Genomic DNA, 11,027 nt, shown 5'->3' on the forward strand with positions numbered 1-11,027 from the left:
GCCCCCTCAAGGACCACTGGGTACTGATGCTGACACACATGATGTTGGAGTTTATTCCCCAGTCATGTTTTATTTGCAGAAACAAAAAGAATCAGCTTTCCAATAAATGCTAGCCCGTACACTGCAGTCTGTACAATATCCGTACATTTAATCTATTTTAGAATCCAAGCCCACAGTGTAGTGGTTCAAAAGCATGTAGGCCTGTAAGAAAAATTATTAACACTTTAGTTTTAATAACTGTAGCATACTGATAGGGCTATTTCTACCATAATTTAACCATCTAAAAGTGAAAAATAGAACCATAGGTTATGTTTTAATTCGACTCTGTCTGATTAATCACCATTATCTTAAAATTGGAATTAGTCTCCTCCTCAGTTCTTGGTTTGCTTGGCCTACTTTCAATGCTCTGAGAATGATGGTGCATCATCTGGAATTAACATTACTGTCTTTTGAAGGCCGTTGCAGGCTCATGTCACATGTCGTGCTAGCTTACTAGGAAAGGGGCTTAATATCGTTCCAAAGCTGAACTGTCTTCTCAATGTCAAATGATTGCTTGTAATAACTTTTAGTAGCCACTTGATGAGCTCACCTTGTCTCACGTCCTCGGTAACAGATGAGGGACCTGCTGCTGCTGCTCCACTCTCGGTAGCTGTTTCTGAAACTGTTTTATGATGTTAAGCTCTGCTAGGTTATGTTGATAAATGCTAATGTCATATGAAATTGAAGCTATGATGCTGCTGATTAATTTATGATACAGATTAATTTATGTTATACAATGCAAATATGCTCCAAGCTAAAATCATGGCTGACTGCCTTCAATCTAAACAGCTGCTGATATTAGCTTAAATCATTCTTAAACTGTGTTAGTCAGCAGTTGTTTTCCCTCAGTTTACCTTCTTTCTCTTTCCTTTCTTACTTTTCTTTTTTGGTACACTTGTCATGTCTTGGGGAAAGACATGACAATCACAATGCAGTTCGGTGCTCCAGTATCAGCAGGATTAGCTGCTTTTATAGCATGCATGTATTATAAGAGCTCTTATAATACATCCATGATTTATAGAGGAGCAGGAGTGGACTAAACCACTTTGTGCCTTTTGTAAAGAGTGAGATGGCCCTCAGAGAGCCTCCACTATATATATATAATTTTTTTTGATACAAAGTTCAGTCTCTAGACTGATTTGTTCAGCCAGTTTCAAGTTAGTTATGACACTAATTACTTAGAAATAAAAAATTGCAAACTTTTCATTCCAGGCTTTTCAAGGGGCCCTCCCTTCATGGGGGGCCCTGGGTAGACAGTCCCACTCCCCCCCTATTATGACACCCTTGGTTTTCTGAGCATGACAGTGATCAGTTAAATCTATACTCTCCAGCAGTGTAGAAAGTAGTTTGGAGGAAAAGCAGCACTTGAAATCCTTTGAGACTCCATGCAGTGCCTGTGGCCTTTTAACCCTCACCAGTGAAGCGATCATTAGGAGGGTTGATGTCCTCGCTGTGTGGGTTTACTATGTTGTTTCATCAACTCAGTGGAGTATCTGGTGAAGAGAAACACCAGAGGGCGCTGTTTCCTTTTAATGTGGAAAATAGGTTTACACTTCATCCCCAGAGCCCCATATTCCAGTTGTGCAATAATAAACACACCATGGTAAATTTGGAAGTATCCCCCCACTCCAATTAAATCATTTTGCAGCCAAGACCCATCACACAAGCCCTTATTTATCCAGGAGAGACTTACTGAGCAAGAATGTTTTTTTTGTTTTTTTTAAGTTACATCCTAATTGCAAACCCCACACAGTTACATTTACACCTTAACTTGGTTACTGGAGGAGTTAAGGGCACCTCAGAGATGTTAATAATGGAGGGGAAAGTATAATTTATTTAATTACTGTATATAACTGACAGAACTCAAAATATCAAAATAACAAATACCATGAAAAATATCCAAAAATACTAATTAACTGAATATACATAACATATGGGGACAAAAATGTCTATAATGATAAGGAAGTAGTCTAATTATCATATGTATCAGTGCATATAGTGTATTTTATTTCAATATTGTGTAAAAATGCAATCAAGGAATAAACATCTAGGGCCTTTCCATCAAGAAAATGAATATACTGTATAATTTGTTGCTTAAAGTCATAGCTTGAATTAAACCTGAATTAACTGATATTTTACCTGAAAACTGGAATTGAGGTTGATAAGAACAGTAGGAGTAAACCAAATGGTAAAGTTTCAAGCCATAAAACCAAAACAATTACTTGAAAGAAGCTTTGTAGAGCTGAGGGGAACCATGGTAGGGTGATAAAATGGAAACCAAGTACATTTACTATAGTATTGTACTCAGGTACAATGTTGAAGTTCTTGATTTATAGCATACTTAACGTTAGCATTACCATTCAATGCTGCTTTATACTTCAACTCCACTACATTTCATATTGTATTTTTACTCCGATATATTTATTTGACAGTGGTATATTTTACATGAAAAAATTATATGATAAACTTATAAAATACACTACTTAAAGAACAGTGTCTGGTTGGGGCCCTTTGTCATGTTTTAGATGTCTATGACTAGGGCTGCAAATAACAATAATTTTCATGATTGATTAGTCTGCTTATTATTTTCTCAATAAATCAATCTGTCTTTGAAATGTCAGAAAATAAAGAAAAATGCTTGTTATAATTTCTCAGATGTCTTGTTATGTCTCATCTACTGTCCAAAATACAAACATATTCATTTTACTACCATGTATGACACACAGAAGCTTTAAATCCTCACATCTGAGAAGCTGCAACAAGTAAATAAAATATAAATAGAGTTTCTGGTTAATTGTCTGTTGAAAAACTAATTATTGCAGCTCCATCTATGAGTTGTTATTTCCATCAAAGAGACATTTCCCTTTCTAAATGTCTTCGATGGTTTCATTTAAATAACTGTTTACAGCCTCAAAAGGTAAAATTTTCAAATACTTCACAGTTTTTACTTCTTCTGCCCAATTAATCATCTCACCACACCCCAGACTAAAGTACTGAACTGTATAAAATAGTTAAAACTGGACACACCTCAGCCAGCTACAACAGCAAAATGCTGCTTATTCATTCATGCATCTGTATTAACAATCTAATAATGTCATAATTAATACATCGCTCATAGGGGGTATTTTTCTGCAGAACCAGTACTCTACTACTACTACTTTGTTCTATTGATACCTTCACTTAAGTAAAGGATCTGAGAATTTCATCCACTGATTATGAGCAGCCTCTTTCACATTTGTTTCCCTTCTCTAAAAAATCTAATCAAATTCATTGGGTTAGGGCATACAGGAAGTAAAAGTAAAAAAAAACATATTCCCTTTGTGGACATATCTAGAGTTGGTCAAATGGGATCTCAGTGACCTGTGGGGTTTCCTGGGTGCAGGTGTTACCTGCAGAGGTGTCTATGCAGGAATTAGGGCTTTCGGCCAGAATGAAACGTAGCTTTGCTCTTGAATGAGTGTAACTGAGTACCACTTCTCTTGTTTTGAGCCTCAACACCTCAGATTATGGAAACCCTTCAGTCTCCACTGTTGTTAGCAGCCAATGAGCAAAATTGCCTCTGAATGGGGCCAAACCAGTAAAATGTAATCTAGCTTAAAGATAGCTCACTTAAAGACCCTATAGGGGCAAAACTTTGTGGTGTGTTTAGACACACAAACAGTGAAAGTGCTGGTATTCCTACAGGAAAAGAATCAAGTCCAATAATGTTTTATGAGGCGTAGTCAGCCACCTTTATCACTATGAATATTAGAAATACAAGTAACTTCATAAAAGTAGTACCATAAAGTACACTACTGAGTATTGCAGACACTGTAAGACATTGTAGATTGGCAACCCATACCATCTGTGACAGCAAAGGTTTTTTTTTAATGGAAATAATAAATCTATATTTCATCAAAGTTCACTATTGTCTTTTAGTGGACAAGTGTGACAGAAAATAACAAGGGAAACACTATTATCACATGATACAATAAAGCCAGTGGAAGAAACGACACAAAGTGAACACTGAGGAAGATAAAAAGACAAGAGGATGTTGTAGAAAAACGGTTATGAGCAACAATATAAAACCTAAAATACTTTGAGTCATTGTGCTTGTCAAATCTTATAATATCCAACTACATTCTAGTCACTGAAGCACAGAATGAAACCAAAGAGACTGTGAGCCAACCGGCTGAATGGTTTAGACCACAGTGTACAATTTGCCTGTTTGCAGTGAAATGTGATAGATCCATATATTTGATTAATGAGGCATTCAATATCCCTGCAGTGCTCTGACTGAGACCAGAATCCTGTGTGACATGTTGGACATCCAGCTGCTTTTTACTGCTTTGCAAACACAGAGCTGATGTTTAAACCCAGAACAGGGCAAACACTCATATTCAGTGCAGAGGTATGATAAACAGTCTGTTGTCTAAAATGCAGCAGTCCACATTTATTTTAGTCTTTTTTGGGAAACAACCACCTACCTCCTAAAAAAGATGTACAGTACAGCCAGTTGGAACGAATGCTGTGTGTGTTTCTTGAGCGCATACTCCAAGTAAAGTGTCCAATTAGAATGAAATAAGAGTTGTATTCGGCTTGTTGATATTTGGCCTCCGCTGTGCCTGTGTATGTGGGTGTCGCAGTGTCTAAGAGATGCGCATGTATCTGCCACAGCTGGATGCCTCCACTTCTGCCTGATGACTGTTTTGACGGTTCAGTAATAGCCCCCGTAGACAGTCAATACAGCGCTCCACGAGTGAAGGCAATTCAACTTGTACTATTCAGAAAAAAACTCCCCTTCCAAAGTAATTAGATTCTTGAATAAGATGATTTCAAATCCCTTGGAGCCTAGGCGAACTAGAGAAAACAATTAATCTGGAAAGGGAAGTGCATGCTTTAATTGAAGCCTGATGGAGTGTTTTGCTTTGGAGGAGGGCATCTTTTCAAGCATCTTTCCTTTACAACTGGGTCATTTGTTAGAGCTGTTCAGGATAATTTATAGAGAGCAGACAGACTGAGCCATACAGACTTATACCTTTCAGTGTTGATTAGAAATTCTACTGTAATCTTAAAGCCCTTGAAAACTTGGTTTCAGATTATAGGTATTTCTCTATAACCTTGAACATTCATGATTAATAATAAAAAATCTAATGATAGTAAATACTAACTAGTTTGATAATCTATTAATCATTTGTCATTTTTCAAGCAAAAAAGGTCAAATATTTGGTTCCAATTTATTAAATGTGAAGATTTGCTGTTTTTTTCCCCCCACACAGTAAATTGAAAACATTTTGGACTGTTAGTCAGACGAAACAAGCAATTTGAAGACATCATAGTGGCCTCCGAGAAATTATGAATGCCATTTTTTCACTATTATTTTTAGAAATTCCATAGTCTAAACTAATTGAGTACTGCTTATTTGCTTCATGGGGACATAAGGTAACAATCAATACTGATAGTGGATTTTTAAAGGCTGATACTGATAGAGATATATGGGAGTTAAGAAAATCAGATAATTGTATACTGGGTGATAATTAGGTAATTTTTGTTTATATAAACACATAACACTAACAAAAAATCTTGATCATCTAGATTTTTTTTAAGAACTGTGACCAAGATTACATATTTAGCGAGACATTTTACAGCTGAAATATTTTACATTATTATGTTACTTATTAGCCGTCATATACATAGATACCAGTATATCTGCAATAAGCTAATAAAACCTAAAACCAGTGAGAAGAGCACAGACAAAAACACAAATGCAAAAAATCCTCATGCAAAATAATCAAAACTGTTCTAACTTTGGCAGAAAATTTCATGTTCATGTAGGATCTCATTGCTGATAGAAAAACACTTATTGATAAAATCAGTTTTTATCATCAGGACTATGTATTAATTTGTAAATATTAAATGAAACGGTATATTAAAAATGAAAGGGTATATTATCCTGATTTCAGGAAACTAAATCTGTCTGTAGCTCTTATTATATTAACTGAGCACAATAACAATTTAAATTATTGTTTATGTTGATGTGCTTTTCATATCTCTATTTTTTTTTTTAAATGAGGCCTTTCATTGTCAGTTAAGTACTTGCTGTCACGAGGTTAAAATAAATAGCGGGATAGACTCATCCTTACACTGACACGTTGCCTACACTGAGGTTGATTCCTAAATCAGCAGCTCGCTTACATAACCAGTCAGCTACGGACTCTCTGTGATAAAGCCATGAAATGCTCACATCATGTCCTCTAGGCCTATGTTTAACCCGTCTGCTAATAATATCAGAAACAATAAATCCCAACTCAGCTGTGTGTATGCTGTGTCAGAGAGCAGGACCAGATTAGAGGGATTTAAAACTACTGAAATTGACAAAGCACCTGGTTTTTATCCTTGTGGTAATCTCCTAAAACCTAACCCTAACTCATCACACCATGTAATGTCTCTCGTACTTCTCTGAAAAACAACGGGTCATGACAGACTCGGATACGAGCTGTTACATCACACGGGCACATAGCCGCTTGTTACATAATGCTCAGGAATTTAAATGTTTCTTACCATCATGAAAACATTTTAAATTTAAGCCTACCTAAATATAACTAGTCCATTGTAGTGTGATTAAATGGAGTAATGCATTACAATACAGTGCTCTTTTAGTCTTACGGATTTTTGCTTAATCCCTGAGTGTATTAACAGTGATGAAACTCAGCGTTCTGTCCCAGTTTCCTGCACGGTTGCCCATTTGATTTCAGATTTCCACCTTTTCTATCTGTGGATCCACATTCACAACAATATTAGTCTCCTCAGACTTGCACGGAGTCAAGTTTTAATTAAGGATTTGGAAATAATCAAACTCCCCTCCCCTAAAGATATGCTCTCCTTTGTGAGATATGCGGTTACTGACAACTTCTCTTTCACATTATATGAAGGATTACATCTAATCCTATTCAATCTCGATGCAATCCTTCGTTCCACCCAGTATTTGCTTTAAGATTAAACTACAATCTAAAAATGTTGTGGATGCTCGGACTTAAAGAAACTGATTTGTTTCTTTTGACACTGCTGTTTGTTCCTTTCCTCCCAAACCACCCATGTGCTCTCTTTGGTCTTTCATGTCATCGACTTAATGTTCTCATCACACACTTATTTTCTTTCACAGCAGTGCATTCATGTCCTTCTACAACATCATTCATCTCTGTTGTTGCAGTGTGTAATTCTGTCATTTGAAGCGTGTTCCACTGAATTAAAAAAAAACACAAAGCTACACAAAGTAATGCCCCCCTCGGGGTTTTGCATCTGAGCTGCTTGAAGTATTTGTCACTTCAGTTCAAATTTTGGGGTTGTGTTTCTTCAGCAGCGTTCAAAGTGCTCTGCTGTGTTTGATCAAAGAGGTGCTTTCTTTGAAGAACAGTCCAATTGCTGTTTGTTTTTGGTTTGCTGACACTCCTGATTTCTGTACTTCACTATTTGCCTGATAACCAGAGCGCAGATGGAGAGTCATTGTTTTCTGCAGCCAGATTAATGCAACAGGTTTATATGAGATATGTATATGTATGATAGATCACTGCAGCATGCACCACTGTTCTCTGTGAGATAAGATTTTTAAATGCTTGCTGAAAGCGATGGCTTCTCCACATAAACATTCATTGCTTTTCTCACTGTACCTTAATTCATCTTTTTTTAATATAGCAATGGATTTGTTTACAGTTCTATCAGCAGGGAAGGCAACTGATCTAGAGGGGCTGCATCATTTATTAGGAACATGGGGAACAGAAGTTTTCAGGAGCTGGATAGAGTTTTAGGTTCCTCATGAACAAGTTACATATTAAGAGATATAGTCTGTATACTTGAAATTACCTTCAGCTAGTACCTATTTTTACCACACTAATTATGGAGCACCTCAACTCAACCAAGATACCAAGGCTGACTTACTTCCTGCACTCCATTACAGTCATAAACTCAGGGTTTTTCCAGGGTTTTTAATCCTTGTTAAACACTTTCTGTGAAAAGTGAGCCAGATTCATTCTTTGATCCTGCGAGACATTTTCACCCCTAGTGCTCTACCTGAGTACACACAGACGTTATTAGCTGATTTTTAGGGCTGATAATGGCCCTACTGTGATTTAGCAATGTCAGTACACCAAGGGTAATAAACCAAAGTTGAAACTTTCATTTGGACTATTGGGTCAGATGACAGAGAAGAGCAGAACTGGAGCAGAAGATATTGCTTTTTTAGTTCACGAGGCCTTTTAACTGCAGCCGGCAGTCAGGAAAGAGAAATGATGTTCTTTTTTTCCTTCACGGCATCTCACTGCTAATTCCTGAGAAAGCAGTTTTTGGTTAGTCCAGTGGTCTCCTGTTTGTGCCCCCCCCAAAAAAAGGAAAAAGAAAAATCTCTGTTTAGCATCAACTCTCAGGTGTCCATTCTGTTTCTACTTCACCTACCATCGGCTCCATGAATGCTACATGCCTATTAGTTTGGATTTTGGGATGGTCTCTTAAGGAGGGGGAAAAAACAGAGGATAGGGTGTTGGGGTCATAAGTTGCAATGGGGATGACTGGAGGTTTGGGCTGTTTACAGCAGCTGCAGCGACATGGAGTCAGGTAGAGGTACATGAGGATGAGGACCATGGTCACCACACATCCGAGCAATGTTGTGTAGCCCGTGTTGAAAGACTCTGCTACAGGCTGCAGGACTGTCACGTTCACTTCTCTGGTTGCATTCAACCCCTGTTTAAAATCCACAGCTGTGCACACGTACAGACCTGAGTCATTGACCTTAACTTCTTGGATCTCCAAGGTACCATTAGGAAACAGACTAATTAGAGTGTCATTTATGCTGGCCTGTGTGATGTATCCCTTGCTAGGGGAGAGCCATGTAAATGAGAGGTCTGTGCTGCTCAGGGATGTTTGGCAGTCTAGACGCACTGTCTCTCCCTCTGAAACTAACACCCTGGAGAGGAGCACGGTCACGGGCAGCGAGACGGCTTTCTCCACAGTGCAGTTTTGGAAAAAGCGGGTGTGTCGCAGGAACCGGATTGAGGCTCGTGGGTCCCCATAGAGGCTGCAAGTGTGCTCATCCGTGAAATCCTTCAGTGAGTCATAACCCCTCAGATCCCAGTGCCAGAATACACTGTACATGGAGCAGTCGCAGATCAGAGAGTTGTTATGGAGATAAAGCCCCCGCTGCACCAACCCAGGCAAGGCTTTCACATCCTCCCAGGGCAAACGACTCATACGGTTGGATGAGAGGTCCAGCATGGTCAGAAAAGGATGACTGTGGTCTTGGATTGAGAAAAACGGGAAGTGTGTGATCTGGTTGAGGCTGAAATACGCCTTTTTTAAGCTGCTCAGACCGCCCAGCGTTCCGGCCTCCACCTGTGTGATCTTATTGTTGAAAAGGAGGAGTTCCTCCAGCCTCCACAGCCCGTGGAAATAGTGCTGCTCCACCACTTGCAGCTTGTTGGAAGACAGGTCAAGGTACCTGAGCCCGGAGGCGTTGTGAAACACCCCCTGGCCCAAGGCGTTGAGCTGATTGTGGGACATCTGGAGGTTTTCCAGTCTGGGCATCGTGTTGAAGCTGCCGGGACCCAGCCAGGACAGATGGTTGTGACTGAGGTCGAGGGTGGCAGAGAAGGAGGGCAGTGATAGAGGTATCTTGGACAGACCACTGGAGCTGCAGCTCACTGTGTCAGATGTACAGAGGCACATGGACGGGCAGGACTCCTCAGAGCTGTGGAGGAGACAGAGCAGTGCCAGGAGAGGGCCTGGATACAATCCACTAGTCATGTTTCTGGAAGTCTGATCCTTCAAGGTTTCTAATCCCTCCGGCACTCCCTGGATAGAGAAAGTCAAATGAGAAACAGCACGATACATTAAAAAAAGCTATTCTTTTCTGACCCATCTGCTGCTTTGCTGTTCAAAAGTATAATTTGACTACTACAAGGTTAATATCATACAGTAGCCCTTAGTATCAATGGTAGAAGATAAAAAATGGTTCAAATGGAGTAGCTACAAATTTATTTTGCCCTAGAAAAACCTTATAATTCAGCTGTTGTATTACAAAGACTCCTCAGACTATCTTGGAACATTTCTAAGAAGTAATCATCGTCCACTCAGTAGAGAATTTTTAAACACATTGTGATAATCTAGGGTGATGCAACAATCTAAAAGTCATATGCACAGAGAGCAATACTTTACCTTAAAAAGAAGTTTCTTCTCAGTTGGTATCAGATGACTTAAAGTCGAACATTATCGAAGATCAGTTCAAACAGTTTTCCTGCTGCTGTATGAATTTAAAGGCAACAAAGGGGAAAAGTTCATACCACTTCCAGACAAGTGAGCAATTTTTGCTCACTCAGTTAATCCCATTCCCCCCCTCCGAAAAAATTAAAAACCACTCTCGAACCACAAATCCAAAGTAAACTGCTTAGCGACATGAGACCCCAACTTTACTTTGCTTTTTCTCTCTTTCGAAGTTGTATCCAAGCAATGAATACCCAAAACATTGCTCTCTAATCCCTATCTACCTCTCAGATCCTCGTCCCAATGCGCTTGAGGAACAATGCACTGTTCTCGCCTTTCTCCTCAGCCAAGTTAAAGGTCCCCCCACTGGCTCTCTCTTCGTCCCAAATGAGACTGCCTCTCTACAAACATCCTGCAGTGCTTTGCAGTGTATAACAAACAGCACAGAGCTCTCTTAATCTCCAACAATCCCCTCCTCCTCCTCCTCTGTGTCATTTAGAGACCAGCCTTGTGTCTCCCTCTCTCATCATTAAGTATTGATGCTGGTGGCTGCCCTTCCCTCTCACTATCTCTCTTTCTTCCTCTCTCTATCTCAACAATATCAGTTTTCTCACAATATTCTATTAATATTCCATTTCATTAAACTTTCAGCATTTTGCGTACTAACAGATTAGCAGACCCTTGGAGATTTCCTCATGAATATTACATGTGTTATCCGGTAACCTTTTGCGAATAATCCCAGAGGACTGAAATTTAGCTAT

The 11,027-nt window shown here is 39.0% G+C and overlaps 1 protein-coding gene across 1 annotated transcript; it reads right to left on the reverse strand.

The window, feature by feature from the left end:
* Window positions 1-3,767: 3,767 nt before the first annotated feature.
* LOC137184649 (amphoterin-induced protein 3) lies at window positions 3,768-10,808 on the reverse strand. The gene is made up of 2 exons (XM_067592513.1): window positions 10,222-10,808; window positions 3,768-9,858 (listed from the first exon to the last, which is right to left on the reverse strand). Exon 2 carries the CDS (start codon window positions 9,808-9,810, stop codon window positions 8,428-8,430), a length of 1,383 nt encoding a protein of 460 aa, XP_067448614.1. The 5' UTR covers window positions 9,811-9,858; window positions 10,222-10,808; the 3' UTR covers window positions 3,768-8,427.
* Between the last annotated feature and the right edge of the window lie 219 nt (window positions 10,809-11,027).

Source organism: Thunnus thynnus, chromosome 6 (assembly GCF_963924715.1).
Source record: "Thunnus thynnus chromosome 6, fThuThy2.1, whole genome shotgun sequence".
Classification (NCBI taxonomy): domain Eukaryota; kingdom Metazoa; phylum Chordata; class Actinopteri; order Scombriformes; family Scombridae; genus Thunnus; species Thunnus thynnus.

What these genes read in the sequence shown, in the direction of transcription:
- LOC137184649 (XM_067592513.1), bottom strand. Translation starts at nt 9,810, where the DNA reads ATGACTAGTGGATTGTATCCAGGCCCTCTCCTGGCACTGCTCTGTCTC.